General features: G+C 48.7%; 1 protein-coding gene across 6 annotated transcripts in view; it reads right to left on the bottom strand.

Moving 5' to 3' along the window:
• Positions 1-19116, bottom strand: part of THADA (THADA armadillo repeat containing) — a 35095-nt gene that overhangs the window by 13542 nt on the left and 2437 nt on the right. For 3 of the 6 annotated variants that reach the window (XM_090062772.1, XM_090062775.1, XM_090062777.1), the window contains exons 3-19: positions 18515-18601; positions 17497-17524; positions 16428-16576; positions 13863-13985; positions 13085-13205; positions 12419-12567; positions 11766-11850; positions 10950-11086; positions 10104-10301; positions 8065-8773; positions 7547-7699; positions 5987-6096; positions 5241-5401; positions 4307-4473; positions 3170-3355; positions 2160-2308; positions 292-435 (exon numbers count right to left, since the gene is read on the bottom strand). In XM_090062772.1, coding sequence (XP_089918898.1) covers positions 292-435; positions 2160-2308; positions 3170-3355; positions 4307-4473; positions 5241-5401; positions 5987-6096; positions 7547-7699; positions 8065-8773; positions 10104-10301; positions 10950-11086; positions 11766-11850; positions 12419-12567; positions 13085-13205; positions 13863-13985; positions 16428-16576; positions 17497-17524; positions 18515-18601 — 2856 coding nt within the window. Of the gene's footprint in view, positions 1-291; positions 436-2159; positions 2309-3169; positions 3356-4306; positions 4474-5240; positions 5402-5986; positions 6097-7546; positions 7700-8064; positions 8774-10103; positions 10302-10949; positions 11087-11765; positions 11851-12418; positions 12568-13084; positions 13206-13862; positions 13986-16427; positions 16577-17496; positions 17525-18514; positions 18602-19116 lie in introns of those variants that run through there. The other 3 variants (XM_090062773.1, XM_090062774.1, XM_090062776.1) reach the window with 3 other exon arrangements.

Below are 19116 nucleotides of genomic sequence, written 5' to 3'. Positions count from 1 at the left end.
TCTCAAGTTGCAGCGATGGAAGTTTAGGCTGGATATTGCGAGAAACATTCTCACAAGGGGGGTGTGAAGCAGTGGAACGGGTCACCGGGGGAGGTGGCCGAGTCTCCATCTGTGGAGGTTTCTAAGGCCCGGCTGAACAAAGCCCTGGCTGGAACGATGTAGCTGGGGATGGTCCTGCTTTGAGCAGGGGTTTGGACTAGACGTGACCTCCTGAGGTCCCTTCAATCCTAATTTGCCATTATTCTCTAACCTAGTCTATCCTTAGCCCTCCGGGGAGGAAGCTGTTCTTACCCAGTGCCGGCACTTCAGCAGGATTTCCTGAAACAGGTTAGCTGTCATCTTCAGGATGGGAAGTGTCAGGAGCAGCTCAGGCCCAGCAGTTGGTGCCAGAGGCAGAAACTTCTCAGCAAGGCCTCCCAAAAGTAGCCCGATTTCCTGAGAGTGAAAGCAACACATGTCGAGAGTGAAAGAGCAACTCAGCCTGAGGGGTATGATCCTTCCTCTTTGGTGCTGGTGATGTACTTGGTACGTTCAATTTGCTCCAAGAGCCTTGTTGCACTGCCAAGTTCATTAAGTCGGAAAAGGGAATGATGACGGGCAGAAATGAAGGAGCATTTCAGCAGCAGCAAGATCAGGACCTGCATTACAAACTGATGTGTGAATATCTAGGAACCAAATAGCTTCCACACAGACAGAAAGCAACATGTCTCTATCAGTCGCACAGGGACAGGGCAAGATCTGAGGGGCACTGGACTGCCAACGCAAGTCTGTCAAGTTATTCATTAACTCTAAAGAGAAACAGATGAGAATAGCCCTTTTGCAGGCAAGAATGAGGAAACCTATTCCATGCCCTGAAGAGCTGGTTTAAACCATGCACAAAAGAAAAAGAGAGGGGGAAATGGATAGAGCAAAGCCACCTGGCATGCACAGATGAGCAAAAAAGAACAATTAAGGGCTGGTGCCAAAAGACATGAATTGTCATGAGGGCCCTAAAGAAGAAGCCAGAGGGTGGGTAGGATACAGCTCTTTGCTGGCAGAAGCACGCTGCTCAAAAGGCTGCAAAACTCTCTCCTGCTTTTCCAAACTTGCCAGTCAGAGAAATGCTCATGCTCAGCCTTGGCCCCATGTCATTCAGCGAGTAGCTCAAGCAACGGGAAGCACCATAGCTAGCGTGGGAATGTGCTGACCCACACAGGGAAATGATCAGTTAGCAAACCTTTCCCTGTGGGGAGGGTCAGCATTTGTGCAGGTGAAAGCTGTTGTTCTGCCAGTGTCTTGTGACAGTCCAACTTGGAGAGCTCCATAACCTCCTCTGAGCACAGCCATTATGAGTTTATGATGCAGTTAAGTAGTTACACACAGGCTTTTGAGCATTAGATGCAAACCTGCTGTGGTACAGATACATATACTGAACAGTACACTGCTACAAAGGCTCTATGGGGCTGTACTGGATCAGGCACCAGCATGAATTGCTTGTAATAATTGTCTTCTTTTAAAGACAACAGTCCTGAGTGTCTGTCTGGGAAAGGTCATGTTCCCCATCTGGGGGTTGCAAGAAAAATCAACAAGCCTTGGGCTTTGATGCTGCAAGGTGAGGGCTAATAGGGAGGCACCTAAAATGGCTGGACCCGATTAGCTTCATAGGAAACCAGCCCAGAGGGTTTAAAAGGAGACAGCAGGCAGGCAGTGTCTTCTGGAGAGCTGTTGGAGGCATTAGGTGAGTGAGATGTGGCTAAATCAGTTGTGTGTTTGTTTGGACTTGCACTTAACCCTGATAGAAAACTTGATGCTTTTTGTCTAGCTATAACTTGAAGGCAGATGCAGCTGTAGCCTGCTTGCAGGCAGCCACAAGGGGGCTTTTTGTTGACCTTGCCCCCCAGGATGAGGAGCTTTGGCACTGGGAGTAGGGGAAGCTACAGTGGGTATCCTCTCTTGAAAGCATGCTGCCTTGGCTGTCCTGTGAGGCTGATGGCTCAGTTTGCACAATTAATCTTACAGCTAGGTCAAACAAAAGGAAAACACATGTACTGGGGAGGAGTTCATGCTCTGCTTACTGTCCCAGGTTCCCAAAGATGTTCCCTCTAGAAAAAGGTCTTTGAAGATGCTTGTTTGTTCTCCTGCTCTCTGCTTGCTTCAGATCACTTACAGGACCTTCTCACCTTCACTGAGACCCAACAGCATGTCAGGATAAGGCTGTGCTCCTCTGACAGCAGAACTGAGTCCTCTTCTCCCTCCTGCTCCTGGCCTTTCCCCATCATGATAAGGGAGCCAATAGCATTTCCCATGTCTGCAAATGAGGGAGCAGCAGCTGCAAAAGAAGGCAGAGGTATTTTAGCCAGGGTTGGGATATGTGGGGAGACAGCAGTGTCTGTCAGGGGTATGAAATCCAAGTGAAGGGAGTTGAGAAGTGGCTTTAAGAAATGCATAGTTATTGGGGGGGGGGGGAAGAGGTCTCGCTGAAACCGCTGGGAGCAGAATGAAGCCAGTGATGTTCTGATCTGTATGTGTACTGAACACCTCAACTCACAGTGCAAACATCTATGGTTCAGACCCATATTCCCATCCAGACCATGGCCGCTGTCTTCCCACCTACGCTCTCCTGCCCAGTAAATGCAATCAATGCTGTGTTTAAAGACAAATATCAACATCTTCTTCTCTCCTTAAAAGGGGCTCTCTCTATCCCTTTCCCTGACATTTTTGTTCTCCTCATGCTTCTTCACCTTGATTCCCAGCTGCATGCATGTGTGCTTTCTTGTCACTGGATTGCTGTATCCCTTGCATCCCTGGAGATGGTGCTTTGTCCCCAGTCTGCTCAACTAACTGGAGAGTGCCTTGTTCCAGTCTTAGGCAAGCCTCCCCTTCCCGATTCCTTGGGCCATTCTGGTTGACTCCTGGGAAGCAGGAGTCTCTACTGCTGACAGTCAGCTGGAAACCAGAGCAAGCAGCCAGTTTTTACAAGCCTCTAGTCAGCTGCTTATTGCAAAGAGCCAGGTGGGTTGTGAAGGCAGCTGGGATTAGGGGAGAATCTATGAGCAGCCACAACTTTATAATCCAGTTTTTAAGAGTCCTTGGCATGTGGGATGGAGGCATCTGTATGACACAATGCTCCTGCAATGTTTGGAGATGTAGACTGTTGTCTGCTAAAGGCTTCCTCCTTGAGTCACCTCACCTTGCTGGCTGGCGCTGGGCCCCTGCCTGCCTTGTAGCACCCCAATGAGGAAGGCACCGATGTCTCTCAGCGTCATCACCAAACTGCCAAGGAGCTCCTGCCAGCTCTGCCTGCGCTGTCCCTCCAACATGGAGATGGCCACCTCTGGTACCTCGAGCAGACACCTCCTCAGGGCTGCGATTGGTCCTACAGTAACAATGCCTAGTTACCACAGTGTTGAGCTACCTGGGGTGTTCTCACCTATAGGATACTGTTAATAAGGCAGGCTAGTGACAACAGTGGAAGCTAGTTGCAGCCTGTAGTGGGGAAACAGGGTCCTTGGATGATACATGTATACTATTTACTGTACCTCAGGTATTTCATATAAAGGTAGACAGTCAAGGTTCCTGTTCCAGAAATGTTAAATCTAAGAATATTAGAGGTTTATAACCTGTGACTGGGATGAAAAAATGTGGAGAAACTACTGTTTCTGGGGAATTTCTGGCATGGAAAATATTAGTTATCACTTAATTTCTTGGCTAAGTTTTTTTGGTGAATGCTAGAGCTTGGCAAATGCGCTGAGATGACTTGCGCTTTCTGTTGAGCACCCCTGCTTTCCCTTCCATGACAAACTAGACCTTTCTGTTTCAATCTATGGATCTGTACTATGCTTAGTCTCAAATACTTGGGCTTTGTGTTCAGTGTGTGGTGTAAGCAGGGCTGCCCCAAACTGCAGCTGATACAAAAAGGTGATGTGATGTGCCAAAGACCACTGACTATGTGGGTGTCCTATTTCAGATTAGAGCTAGGGCAGGGATTGTTTTTTTTTTTTTTGTTTTTGTTTTTGTTTTTTTTGGGGGGGGGGTTTTGGTTTTTTTATGATTCCACTTCTACCCTTACAACCCAACTTCTGGTCAGCTCATGACCTTGCTGCTTGAACCCATCTGCAGTGACTCATTTCCCACTGGGCCCATGTCCCCCAAGTTTAGGGGGCCCGTGCTGGGGGAGGGAACGTCTGTCCAGTGCTCAGCCCTGTTTCTGGCTGCATGATTTTTTTGAACTACTGACAATACAAACAACATATGGCTGAAAGGCTCACTGGGGATGGGAGGGGTGTGGGAGCTGTGTTTCTCTCCTCTTTGAAGTCTTGGGACGCACCATGCATTGGTTTAGTGCTTGCTGCCTGCAACAGGTCTTGACAAGCCAGGGTGTAGTGAGCTTGCAGCAGGAGGAGGAGATGTTGAGTGAAGCACAGGCCTTGGCACTGCAGGGTTGATGCTATTTTTGCCTCTGGGAATAAACTCTTCAGGATGACGCTGTCTGACCTGGAGAGAGAGAGAGGCAGGTGATGCTCTCATTACAGACCAGTCCCAAAGGGAATCCCTGGCCTCACAGCCCACTGACTAGTCCTCCATCCCAAAGTCACAGGCCTTGCAGCTTGTTGCTACATATAGCACCATTAACTTCAATCTTTATGCAGCTACTTCAGACCAAAGGCCACTGTTACCTGGCACCACCTAACCTGCACTATAAATACTGCCTCTTAAAATATGGGTATCTGTTCTCCATAGAGGTATTTTCAGGAACCAAAAGGATGCTCTTGGGTAGTGCTATCTCCTGCTTTTCTTTCTCTCCCTAGGATATCAGCTTTAATGCTTAAATTCTTGAGTCTAAGGCAAATGCCCCTGTCATTCAAAAAAGAAACAAGAACAATGGGTTTGATTAGGGAACCCAGGGCATGTTGAGGTGCTGAGAGTGAACTTGAGCACTTGTTTTGCTTTGGGCAATAGTGGGCAAGAATGATGCTTCACAGACTACATTTAGCATGAGCATCTATCTTCTGTGAGTGTAGCAACAAGCACAGAATTAAGCACAAGTTGGGCTGGTTATGTCCTGTCAAATCCTGAGAACAGGGAAGGCACTTGGAGTTCACTGCTGACTTCAGACTTGTGGGAATCAAAGAACAGCTAAGCCAGTCATGGGGAAACTGGATAGGCAAACACATGGCTAGCTCTTTAACTCCTCTGCTCTACCCTCCCCAATCCCAAGCTAAGTTTCTGCTGGGTTAAATGAGAGTTTTGTTAGTCCATACTTCTGGAGAATGGTTTTCATCAACACTGCTCCTGCTTCTGCCTCCTGTACCCTGGGGCTGCTCAAGCCTTCTTGGGCACACTCAAACAGAGCCACAGCAATAGATTCTGGGAAAACTGGAGGAAAGTAGCGGATGAGCAGGTCCGATGCCAATTCTCTTATCTGCCAAGAGAAGAGAGATGGGATGTAGATGAGGAGGAAGATCTTCACTGCCCACTTAAGCCCCATTTATTCCTGGAAGTACGTATGCACTCCATTGTTGTCTTGTTGCCCTGCAGTGATGTGGTGGGGAAGGAAGCCCCATGTAGATTAGTGAGGTATGAAGTGAACAGCAAGTCAGGCAACTTCTGGACTGCATTGAGCCCTCGAACAGGATCACCTGAGTGGATGCACCTGCTCTTCATCCTTGGGGATGCTGTGGGACAGGGTGGCTCTAGCTGACTTTGTGCATGAGATGCTAAGTAGGAATGTAGAAGGAATTGGTCTTGAAGGCTACTCTCCTCCAGCACTGTGGCAGGGAACAGGATTGTTTAAACACAGGCTACCAATAGCAGCTGGGGCACTGCCACAGAAGCAAGAACAGCAGGCAGCTAGTCCAGGCCCTGCTTCCTGAGGAGTTCAGCAGAGACAGTACCCAAGCCATTCTGAACCCAAATCTCTCCTTTTAGTCAAGCTGCTTTTGAGTACCTATTTCTACCTGCCCTCACTTGAGGAATGTGGAAATGCTGGGGACAGGAGGCTGCTTACCTCATTTGTGCTGTCCTGCAAACAGCTCAGCAATGCCAACAAGTTCCTCTGGGAGAAAAAGTCCCAGCATCCCCTCTGCCTGGACCAGTTCAGCAGCAGGGTCATGTTTTCTGTACAGACAGAACAACAAGATGTAAAGGTGCATACACGAAGCTTTCTCTGGGCTCCAGTGCTCTACATGATGGGGGCAAGGAACAAAGGAAGCTAGTCCCATGTTTCAGGAAAAGCCTCTGGCTTGTTCTGTCAGTCTCTGGGAAAGAGGGGGTCCTCACAGCCCAAAGTCTGATCTCAGGTAGAATTCAGCTGGGCAACAACACAGCCAAATACACAATCCTTCTAGGAAATTTTGACGACTCTAGTGTAGGGTGGCAAGGTGTGCGAAGAATATTCCCAGTGAGAGGTTGTTGGGAATATTCCCAATGTGGACTGTTAAGACCCAAACATGCTCCTTTAAACTTCTGCTAAGAAGCAAATCTCCAATCCAAGGTGACTGGCCCAGGCCCTGCTTAAGTGAGAGGCAAAGCTGGTACAGTATTCAGCTTGGCTAAAAGCCTTTTTGACTAACATCAGAGCAAAGCAAGAAATAAGGGGCACAAAAATCAGAATCAAACAATCATACTCTTCCTTGGAAAAAAGCCACAGTTCCTCATGGCTGGAAATGGTGCTACAAGAAGCTAAAGGTCAAAGGCCTTCAGCTGGCTAGGAAATGGTAATAATTCCTCAAGGCAAGTCCCTTGAAGTGTGAGATTTGCCATGCTCAGAGGTTTGGCTTTAATGCGACTATCTAGCCCTAACTCTGGGCCTTGTTCTTGAAGGTAAACCTGGTCATGCCTCACCTGACCAGGCATATTCACTTGCACTCTTTAAAAGCTGCATAAAGGGTTCAGTACATGTTTGTGAAGTAGTAAGCTCTGGCTCCAGTGGGAATTGATAGCACTTGGCATCTGGCTGCCCACTGGTAACCACAGGATACTGGACAAGCTTGACCCTAAGAACTAATATGCAGGTGAGGTAAAATGAGCCACTACAGAGATGCTATCTAACTAAAAGGTGCTCCTTTGTCAGGGAGTGAGGCAACGAAGTTTCCAATTCAGGTTTAGTTTCCAGCAACTGCACAGCGCATCGTTGGTGCTCAGAGACAACATTCATTTCTACTTCCCCTACACAGTTAACTCGGCCTGGGTCTAGCTGCAAACTAGTTTCTATCAGCTGAGCTTTTGGGTGGCTGAAGACTTTAGGCTTCACCAATCATTCTTGTTATGGAGAGAACCTCCTGGGTCCTCCCCGCACCCAGTGGTTCATTGATAGCACTCTAATTTTGGAAGGCCAAAATAAGTAGACAGAAGTTCAGTTAATAAAAACAGCTGAAGGTCTGCATTATCTCTGGGCAACACTTCTCTGGAACGACCCTAATATGATTCGCACAGAATACTGCATATGGTGAGGTCACTATGTAGTGGCATTTTAATTTGGGCAAATGCTGATCATTGGTTCTTGAAGTCCCAGGGCAGGCCCCTCTGGGCCAAATGGGGCTGCAGCAGACAATGCACTATTACTCACGAGGAGGCTGCCCCTTCTTTTTCTCAGGGCTCCAGGTATCGGTGCAGGTCTCCAGCACAGCTGCCAGGAGGAGCAGGGCAGTTTTCTTCCTCTGGTAATTTGACCCTGGGGTCAAAAAGGAAACGCTGAGCTGCAGCAGCCATTCCACAAAATCTGCAAGTGGAAAGATAACTCTGGGTTACTTGGGAGCAGCTTCAAGGAGGGAGGAAGGGTGGGGGCACTGGAACCTCCAAGAATGAAGGTGCTCTGAAGAGATCTGCAACAGCAGGATGGCTGTGGCATTGGGGGCAGGGGGCTGATTCCAGCTTTCGCTGAAAGTAGGTCCCCTCAGTATATGTAGGTTCCAGCCCAGACGCCTCACTGAGGAGGGTGTTAGATGGTGGCTTGTGTGGGGAGGCAGGGAAACTAGTTGTGGCAGACCCCGAGGTGGGAGGAGATGAATAATAAATGGGAACAGGAGCAAGATTCATAAAGTATGAAGCAAAGTGCTGAAAGTGGCTGGCTTGCAGCCTCCTCACCCACTGCTTGGGCAAGTGGCCTTTCTGGATCCGCCTCTGCTGATTTCTTAGCTGCTTTGTGCATCTTGCCACGCAGCTGGGAGAGACAGCTGTCTCTCAGCCTGACCAGAGCCTTTTTAACTGAGGCCTGAAACAGCTGCCGGAAAGAGGACGAGTCACAGTTCAAGTTCAGCGGCAAGAATTCTTTCAGGAGACGGATTTCCATTTCAGACAAGGCCTGATTGGTCCTGGGGCTGCCGCACAGGAGGCTCAGCGCTGCCAGGCGAACGTTCTCCTCTCCAGAGTGCAAGCAGCAGGACAATCTTTTCACAGTCTCGCTATCAGATGGTAGGACCCCAGTGATGTTTTTCCGAACATTCAGAAGAGTGACCCAGGCCCGGAGCTGAGCAGTGTCCCCGCTGCTGAAGGCCTCTGCGAGCAACGGATATGAAGAAGGGAACAGCCGCAAAGTCCAGACAAGAAGGTAACTGGAAGCATTGCTCTGAAGGATGGAAACAGGGGAGCTCAAGGCACTGGACAGTGTTGGCAGCCAGTGCAGTGCCCACTTCTGAGCCAGGTCCTCCTCTGTGACCTGTTCCTTTCCCTTGGCCCACTCCTTGTGCTGCTGTTGCAAAATAGCCTTGTACACCTCTGAGGCAGCAGGGCACAGGTGGTTAGTAGAAAGGCAGTTCAGAAGGTGCTGGGGAAGATCCTTATAGGTATCTAGAACCTAGAAAAATCATTGCAAATTTACTAGCCTCATTTGCTTTGGGAACTCTCCTCATGCATGTAAGAAACAGACACAGCTTTATTCACCAACCTAGCAGCTAAAGTAGATGCTGCATTAAAATAATGGCATACTAACAAGGAAAGAGTGATCCCAGAACAGGTGACAACTCCTGATTAACACAAGCAGTGGGCAGTGCTTGGCTCCACAGTAACAGGTGCCTCTTACAGACAAGGGCAGGATTCAATTCCTCTGCCAAGTAGTAAAAGACAAACTTGTCTTCCCCCAAGCTACAGGCTGCAATGGCTCAATTGTTCTGTTCTCTGAAAAACTAGTCGTTCTCAGTGTGGTGGGAGTTTGGGTGATAGTTGGAGAGCTAACCTGAATCTCCTGATTTTTTACCACATCAGAGAGGGTGAGAATACATCCAAAGTCGGACTGGGTTAAAAATCGAGACCAGACAAACTGCGAATAGTCTGCTCACCTCTTGGATTTTGCTAGCTGCCAAGAAAAAACAGGCATGCCTGCCGTAATTGGAGGCATGACCGCAGTACAGAGATGCACACCTGTGGCTAGCTTTACCTTAGCCATTTACAAGAGAAGTGAAGACAATAGATGTCAGCCAGCCCTGAGTTTATATTCAGGTTACTAACAAAATTGATCCAGGTGCCCAAACTAGGTTGACTAATGCCAGCATGGGTGTGCCTACCCCTCTAGCATCAACCCCTCTGACTGCAGTTGGGCATACCCAAGGGCTGGGTTTTGCTCTGGAGGAAGTGTATGCTTACTGTGTGAACTCTGAATTGATGTGCAACTTGGCATCCAGAATAGCAGGCTGGTGGTGGAAGGAATGAGGGGTTAGCACCTCATGATGGATCTCAGCAGCAGTGATGATACAGCTGGACTTCAGCCAACTGGATATACACAGCAATATCACAGAGGGGAAGTAAGAAAAGCACAAGCCCCTAACATGTGAACCAAAGGAAGTTCTCCATATTCCATCTGCAAGGGTGCACATGCTAGTAAACAGATTGATTCCCATGTCTCCCTTTCCCTCCCAGGGTCACTAAGGAAACTTGTTACCCAAGCACAAGCTCTTTTCCTCCTCTTGGAGGAGGATATGCACCAATGAGCCCTTCAAGTCTTTAAGCAGTGACTGAGGAACAACAAGCCAGTACAAGCTGTGCTATGTGTGGCTTTCATCTGGCCCTTTGGTCTGGGCAACTCCCCCTCTCTTGTGTAATGCTGTTTTCAGACCTACCTCTGGCGTGCTGCACTAGCTAATCCTACCCCTTTGTCTCGGAGGCAGCACGTCCCTAGCAGGTTTTCTTACCTTCTCTGTGCCCACGTAGGGTAGAACTGCGCAGAGGGGGAAATATCTTGCTTTGACCTGCCAGGGCATCAGGATGATTCTCTGCAGAAATTGTTCATAGAGGGGTCTCTTTGGGTCTTCAAAGTGATTGCACTCCAGACAATAAATCTCCAGGAGAAGCTGAAAAGAACTGTGTACAAACTCCGACACCCCTTCCACCTGAACAACCAGGAAAGAAATGCAGACTGAAATGAGATTCTTTTTTTCTCCCATGTCATTGCTGAGAATTGTCAGAGGAACTTCATATAGGACTATGTCCTCCCTGCATTGCTATGGATTTTCTGTCCTACTTGGTAAACATCAAAAGCTGTGCAGCCTTGAAGCGTTCTTGTGCCCACTGCAGCATGGTGAAATGTGCCTGAGTCTGTGTCTAATAAAATGATTCCTTAACTTCATCACCTAATGGAGAGGTGCTGTTCTCCAAGTAAGGCACTGCTGGGCATGAGTGTTGGTATTAGTATTTCGCTTACTGGAGCTGGGAAGCGGCTGGTTGACTGATGCCTTAAATGAACAGAACAGACTCTGTCAGTCAGGACAAACCAGGATAAAGTAATTCTAAGGTGACCCACCCTTTAATGTGAATATTGTAGCAAGATGTGTTGGTGAAGAGCGGGGGGTTTCAGTGTAAGGGCAATTTAGTGTGCCTCTTAACTTGATGTATTCTGCAAAGATACAGAGAGTGACATGGGTTGGGAGGGTGCGGTATTGATCAGGCCAAGTAACAGGAGAAAGGATGGAGACTTGGTATCTGCAAGTGTGTGTGACCTGCATGAGCTGCATGTACTATTTAGACAAGGTATATCTTACCAGGCTTTCTGCATTATTCCAGACCAACTGGGTCAGCTGATGAAGAAGTTCAGAGTTCTGGGCCAGTATGCGGCCCTCCTTCGCTTCCCAGATCATGGTTAGGTTTTCTTGGATGCGTTGTAGCCAGAGGGAGAAGACTAAAGGCACAAAACAGATTAGTACAGTGGCTTAAACCCTTTTCATTTGTGGACCCCTCTGGAAACTTCAAATGCAGGTGAGGACCCCTTGGAACTGCAAGTGTGGGTATTCACATGCTTTTGACTGATCATAGTAATCTTTCACAGACCCCCTAGGAGTCTGTGGACCACAGGTTGAAAGCCACTGGATTAGTACAAGAGAAAAGCAGCAAAAATTCACACACCACCCTTCAGGGCAGGTTCATTCTAGCTGGAGTGAGCCTTTCTGTGCTGAGGGAATGCCAGCCTCTTGGAACAGAGCTTTCCTTAAGATTTCTCATGTATTAAATATCTTGGGGTTTTTGGGTTTGTTTTTTTTTTAACTTGAGCCCCAACTGCATTAGGTTCCCTGCCCCCCCCCCGCTCCAAAAAGGGAAAGACTAGTGTATAAATGTGTAAGATGGGTGGTTTATAGAGGACTATAGGCAGGGTTTGATAGTGATCTCAGAAAGAAACAAATGTCATGTTTCCTCTATGCCTTCAAATGTACTATACAGGTGAGCTAGAACCAAGTCTCCTTCAAATGTATCTCGCTGAGCAGCACACCAAAAAGCTATGGGAGGTCTGTGGTTTCTGCAACAGAGGACTGGGAGAGTGGCTGGCCTCTGAAATGCTCCTTGTGGAGCCACATCCCTATTACCTTGGAAACAGTAGTAACGATGATCTTTCTGCTCTTTGTTCAGGGCGTACACAACTGGAAATAGCACATCCAGCAAGAGACAAGCCTGCAGAGCAAAAAAGAGCATTATGCAAAAGCACTTGGTAAGCTGCAAATACCATGGCTCCTCCACAGGAAATCCATGCAGCAAAGCAGTGGTGACAGCAGGTATGAACATGGTTACAACTGTTTGTGTGGCTAACTGATTTTTCTTGCTGCTTTTCAGAAGAGTTCTTTGAAACTTTCTGACCTGTCCCAAGAGAGCAGGACTAGTTCATCCTGTCACCAGCGGCAATGTCCCTGGGGAAGGGGGGTTGTCTTCTAGATCTCAGCTATATTTTAAGCATGTGACTAGCATGTGTTTTAAGGTTTTTGTCTGAACTTTTATTTTTCAACTCTCTGGGCTAAATATGCTACAAGTGCAGAGTGCTGCAGCTCAGATGAGGTAAACAGAAGGGACTGCACTAATAGTGATGATGACAGCCCACAGTATCTAGAGCTGTCCCTAATACTTGCTCAACTGACTCCCAGTGTAAGAGATGAAAGACTTTCTAAAACTCCAGTCCAAAGCCCCAGCTGCCTCACTCCTGTGGGTTCCCAGAAGATCACGCTACTGACTTGGAGATCTCTCCTACCTGGTGTGGGAGGCTCTCCAGCCTGCTGCTCAGGATTTCATTCTTGCAACAAGTTAGCAGACCCCTGGTAAGCACCAGCCTCTCCAATCCATCTGGACTTGGGGCACAGGTGTCTACCTTTAGTTCCCCAAACCTCAGCTCTCCAGGCCCTAGATGGAATCATGACATTAGAATAGAGCAGAGATGTCTCCAGTTTGCTGTTTCTTTCAGACTATTTTCCAAGCTTGCTCCAATACTTCTAAATGTGAGAGGCTAATGCCTGGCATGGCTTGACAAAGCACTGCTCTTATACAGCCAATGTGAAGCTGAGCTGGCTGCAGGCTGGGGCCTCTGCTAACCAGCCTCTTGCTCAGACTGATCTGTATGACTGAAACTACCCAAATTCAATTGATATGGATCCTACTCCAGATGGGGGGACTCAGTCTGCAGAAAAGGTCAGGGTGAGCGTAATCTACCATGCCTGAATTAGGAAGCCTGACATCTAGTTCTTGATAGTGTCTTCAGCTGGATGAAAGATCTCTGTGAATCAGGCTAGTAGGGCCCTGTTATGTAACCATGGGTAGGTGATTCCCCATTCTGTCCCCATAGGGGCAATGAGGTTTGTCTACCTGAATACACCCCTGGGAGGCCTAGCACTATGCAGGATTGTTACGATCAAGCATGTACCTTGGTTGAACAGCTGGAAGAGAGTCAGCACAGACCTGGCTCCTAGTGCTGGCTGGAGAGCAGTGTTCACTAGCATGCTCAGAGCAGTGCCAGCCAGCAGGCGGGTGTCCTTGTTGGCTGTCTGAAGTCACCAGAGGAAACAATGCAAGGTTTTTAAAAAACTTTTAGTCCTTAGAGGCCATTTGAACACTATTTCTTGCACTTTCCCACTTGCTTAGGGCACATGTACTTTTAAAGTCTAGTGTGCTTAGGCAGTGCTCTTTTGCAGCACACAGTGAAAGCCAGGAGACCTGCTACTGGCACAACTCCTAGCCACCCCCTTTCTGCATTCCCACTTGTGTTTTAGGGGACACGTTTGCACAGACACCTCAAACATGCCAACAGGGCTATCCCTACCTATATGGATGCATGTGGCCTAGAGTTATCATCTAGCAAAGCACCAGTGCTGCATCCCACTTGCACTTAAGTGTTACAGTTGTTGCATGAACTCCACTCATGTCAATGGGAGCTATGAGGAGCTGGTACTTTTCCATAGCAGGAACTCTTGTTAGAAGACTATACTCTTTCTGCCTGTGTTTCCCATTTTATGAAGTGGGAATTACAGAATGTAGATCTGCTTCTGTTAATCAACTTAAATTATTAGGCTCACCTGCCCCCTCCCTCTTATGTGGACACAATTTCTCCACTCAAACAGGCTTCTTGTGAACTCGGGTTTACAGCTCCAGCTTGGCTGCTCTCATTGGTGCTAGGGTCAGATACCTGCTAGGACTATAATTACCTTCCCCATGATGACTTGCACCAGAGCTCCCAGAATACTCTGCAGGGTTTCACTGCTTTCTGCTTCACTCCAGACCAGAGGGGCCACTTCCTTTGACATCACCTGGAAAAGCTGCAGGCACGTCTGAGAAAGCAGAAAGATAGCGTGACTCTTGCTTGCTGCTGTAGACAGACCTTGTACAGTCCAGCAATTCACCTCCTCAGAACTGTGGGCAACCTCTTTGACCCACTATTTTCTTCTGTTCTTCTAGAGGAAAACACTAAATGGCAAGAAATATCTTTAACCCCTCTGGTATTTGTGTCCCAGTTGCCCTCATGTTGGAGGGGATTGTAGCATCTTCTAAGGCCACTTGTACACATGACAGGGGTTTAGTTGTCCCTAAATTGAAATGGTGGGTTTTTAATTGTGTTGGTTTTTTTTTTTTTTTTTTAAAAACCCACCATTTCAATTTAAGGACTTCTGTCACTGTCACAGAACAGTGACAGCCTGCTTGCAGCTCAACCCTCCTCCCCCTGGCTGCAGGCAAGCTCCACCAGAAGAAAAAACCAGGAAGGGGTTTGCTGATTTATTTATTTATTTCTGATGGAGTCTGCCCACCTCTCCGTGGCCATGGGCCAAGCTGCTGGGGGCCCTGGGGCAGCACCTGCCCACTAGAAGCTCACCCAGACAGTCCCGGCAAGTGTTGCCACCATGGAGGGAAGGACTGTGCCCCACAGCAGCTCAGGGGCAGCTCATGGAGGCAGGCTCTGCTGAAGGGGGAAAAAAAAATAAGAAAAAAAAGTGGCGAGGGGTCTGACCTTTGTTTTGTTTTTTTTTTTTTTTTTGATTCCCCCTCATGAAGTTGGCCACAGCTCGGCTGGGGGGAGGCAGCCAGGGGGCCAAACTACCCCTGAGCTTCGGGGGTGCTTCCCTCCATGGCAGCGGCTCTCCTCGTGGCCACCCAGGCAGGCTGCTAGCAGGTGGGTGCTGCCACTGCAGAGGAAAGGACCAGGGTCCCCACACAGCTCGGGGCCCACTGCTGGCTCACCTCCTGGCTGCAGGAGAGATGGGCAGGCTCTGCTGAAGAGGCGGGGCGGGGGAACTGGGACCCTTGCTGCTTTTTTCTTTTTCCTTGGTGGAGCTTGCCCATGTGACCTGCCACAGGGTTGGGCAGCCCCAAGCTGCAAGGGGGGCCTGGTGCTTCCCTCCAGCGGTGGTGCCCCCTGGGCTGGGTGCTAGCAGGCAAGTGCTGCCACAGGCAGCAGCTGCTGGATCCAACGGTGCTTGGGTGTACTCAGAGAAGCTCGGGCTTGGCAGACTTCCAGCACCCTATGCACCATCTCTGCTGCCTAGGACTGCCCAGGAACAGGCTGGCTTGCCCCTGGGGCAGTGGGGGAAGGCAGCAGGAGGGCGGCTGGGTGTGCTGGCAGCTGAAGAAGGCAGTGGGGATGGTGCACAGGGTGCTGGAAGTCTGCCAAGCCCAAGCTTCCACGAGCATGCCAGGGCTTCCAGCGCCCTGTGAACCATCCCCACCACTTTCTCCAGATTTCATAGACATTAGGACTGGAAGGGACCTCAGAAGATCATTGAGTCCAGCCCCCCACCTGAACGGTGGGAAGTGAGCTGGGGTGATAGGATTCCAGCAAAATAAGCATCCAATTTACTCTTGAAGGTGTTCAATGTAGGTGTTTGAACTACCTCCGCTGGCAGGCTGTTCCAGACCTTGGGGGCTCGGACAGTAAAGAAATTCTTCCTTCTGTCCAGCCTGAAACAGTCTTGCAGTAGTTTATAACCGTTCAACCCTAAGCCTGTGTTTTTCCAGGCTAAAGAGCCCCATAACTCTCAGCCTGTCGTCGTAAGGTCTGTTTTCCTGACCTCTGATCATGTGTGTGGCTAGGGTTAGGGTCCCACCAGGTCTCCATTAGCCCTGTGATGTCATAATTATTTGTGTTATTCCCCAAGCTCCTGGCATTTGTGTACAGGCAGACAAGTGTCCCCTTGGGGGCTCTTGCCTTGCCCACAGATTGTACCAGGGCTGGGGCAGGGGTGGGCTCCCTTAAGTGCTTTGGCCTGCTGGCTTTGCAAGGGTTGCTCAGCAGGCAAGAGACCCAGCCCGGCTCCCACTCGGCCACCGCCTCCCACTCTCTAGGGGTTAACCCCCTCCCACCATGGGCCCCACTTGCCTCCGGCTGTGCTGGGGGTCGGTGGGGGGCTCTGCAGCTGCTGGGGGGGTCTCTAGGGGGCTTTGGGGGAGTGGGGGCGCAGCGGGATTTTTCACCCGCGCGTCTCTCGCTGCTCCCGGAGCCTAACTGATGTATTGCTGCAATTTATGTAGCAAACTAAAATACATCGTGTGAGTTTTTACTTTGCTACGTAACAAAGTAATTTCAAGTAAATACCCCGCTGCATGTGTACAGTGTGACATTAAAACGTAATATGCCACCACAGATATAAATGGTAATGCCATTAAACTGATTTAAAAGGGCCAATTAAACCACGTAAAAGGCCAATTTTGTCACTTGTACAAGTGCCCTAACGCTAGAGGAGACTATACCCCTTTAAAGGCAGAAGTAGCATGGCTCTTACCTTGACTGTGATGTAACCCCATTCTCCATTGCTTGCTGTAGGGTTCTGCAGCACTGAATTAAATGTGGCAGCTACAAGTTGCAGCAAAAGGCACAGGTGGTGTCTCCAGTGGCGTCGTCCCAGGTGACTTTCTTCTATGAACATGCACACTATATATGGAGAAGAAAGATGCATAATGTGTCAGCTGTTAGCGACCTGATCTGGAGATGCTGAGTTACACACATCCGAGGTGGCAAGCTGTATCTATAGGCACACGGTAGCAAACTACAACCAACTGATCTACCTGCTCTTCCTCCATGAAAACGCCCTACCTTTCTATGCAGATCTAGAGACTCTCTCTCCTGCTAAAAAAAAGTTTTGAGGCCAGAGGTTATGCATTCTTTGTTTTAATCTATCCCTGCCTATACAAAGGTCCACTCATTGTCAGCAGTGCAGCTTTGAAGATAAAACTCTTTGACTAAAGGAACTTGAAGTGAATTTGGAGAACTGGAGAAGCATGAGGTAACAGAGGGGTCTGATCTGGCTGAGACTTTTACTTCTGGATGTCTATCTACACATAGCAATTTACTGCACTTTCCATCACTCAGCTGTGTATTAGCTAATCCTTCCCCCAGGAAGAAGGCAAGTATAATTATCCCTTATCTTGTATATAGGGAACTGAGACATTGGAGGGAAGTGGCTTGCAGGTGACTCAGTGAGTGATGTGGAAGAGCAGGGAGCAGACTGTATGGTCTTTAATCTGGTCTTGACTTCGCTGGGTGTGCACTCAGAGCTGAGCCCACACTTATCCTGTAACAACATAGGATCAAGACTTCAGCAATACTTCTTGTTTCCCAACTGGTGTGAATGAGTGGGCAAAGAAGTCTAGCGTCTCCTCTGAGACCTGCACAGTGCACTGGTAGCTCAGCCCACATGAAAATTTAAGATGGTTCAACCTTAGTCTCCTGTTAATGCCAGAGGACTATTTCAGGCATTTGGTGCATGTTGTTCAGTGTGCCAGAGCTAAGAGTTGCTCTACAACCGAGGCCAAGAGAGAGTTCCAAAAACATAAGGAACTGTTCAGACTAACCTGTCTGGAGGTCTTCAGGACACAGCACCTGCAAGAGGAAGCACAGGCACACTTAAGAGGACTGCAGGATTCATGTTCAGAGCAACAGGGATACTCTATGTAAGGAACAATGAGACATAAGGGACTCAAAAGGTGATTTAGATGCTTACTTGAAAGTTTAGGCTGTACCTGCTGAGCTTTGTCAAACTATTCTGCCAAGGTCACAGCTGACAATTCAGCCATTGCAATGGGAATGGAAAGCCAGATGAGAAACTTGGAGTAAAAACCTCTTAGTTTACTGAACTCAGGGCCTGAAGGATCAAGGGCAGTGCTGACATTCACCCTTAAGTGAATGAAATATCACACTTAAAATCACCTGGTAATTGTGTACACTTTCTGTATTCTCTTCCCACCAGTGATGATTAACAATATGTATTTCTGATAAACAGAAGCACATGTTGAAGGATTTGGGGAGAGGGGTGTGTGTGCACATGCACTCTTCATTATAATCAGACTCTTCTTCCTGCCAAGTTCTTCTTATGGTGTTACAAATTACGGTGGCTTGCGATAGTACAGGTAAGTGCCACTAACCTAGGTACGTCTCTAGCACTGGCAGGAAACAATGCAGGCTGTAACAGGAGGATTCCGGTTATATAGCAACTACTCTTGTATACTTATGAAAAGTTGGTAAACCTGTGACAATGGCTTAGGCCCTTTGGAGTATGCTACTACTTATCCTGTTGCAACCGAGAATAGTGTGAGCATTAAAATGTCATGGGAGTAAATATATGGGCTTCAGCAGCCCCTCCTGCCCCCTGATTTGGCAACTCTGCTGCATCAGGATCACTAGCTTCAGCTATTGCCCTTGAATGAAGGTCCTGACCTACAATTCCATCTGCCAAACAGACCCCTGCAGTGCCCTGCTGAAGTCAGCCAGCCTCTGCACAGCTGCAAGACTTCACACTTGAAGATCCTGGTTCATGATGGAGACCTCTCTTTGCATTCTGAGCCTTTCTTTAAAAATAAATACATCTCTCACCTGTTTGCACTTGGCCAGACTCCTCATTAATTTGCTCACTTCTTCAGAAACCAGGGATTCTTTACTTTCAGACAACTTCATAATGATCTGTATGGGAAAGAAAAGATTTAATTGTCTGGTCATTCCAGTACCCTAGATAAGCATCCCAACCCATTATGTCAGTGCTTCCCAAACTTTTCCTCAGCAGGGCCCCTCACTCCTGACCCACAGACGTTGGCCCTGCTGGTGCCCCCCACTCTCCCCCCAGGGCCAGGGCCTGCCCACTCCACCTCACCCCGCCCCAGCTGCTGCCTGCAGCTGAAGTGCAAAGCCCAGCTCCCTGCCCACCCCATCCCATCCCCTTTCCCGCAGGTGGCACAGCCACAGTGGAGCCCATGGTGGGGAGGTGAGGATGCAGGCTGCCTACCCTAATACCCTTGCCCTGCATCTCTGCAGGTCAGCAGGCAGGACCTGGCATGGGAGAGAGCATAGCACCACGACCCCATCCACTTCTGTTGTGACCCCATTTAGGGTTGCAACCCATAGTCTGGGAACTACTGCATTATGTGCTTTAACTAGGTCACTGTACCCAAGTCATCCTAGAGAGGGATCTGCACGTGCAG

Source organism: Crocodylus siamensis, chromosome 9 (assembly GCF_052110815.1).
Source record: "Crocodylus siamensis isolate JL-2025a chromosome 9, ASM5211081v1, whole genome shotgun sequence".
Classification (NCBI taxonomy): Eukaryota; Metazoa; Chordata; order Crocodylia; family Crocodylidae; genus Crocodylus; species Crocodylus siamensis.
Note: the sequence above shows the minus strand (reverse complement) of the source record. Positions and strands in the feature narration are given on the sequence as shown.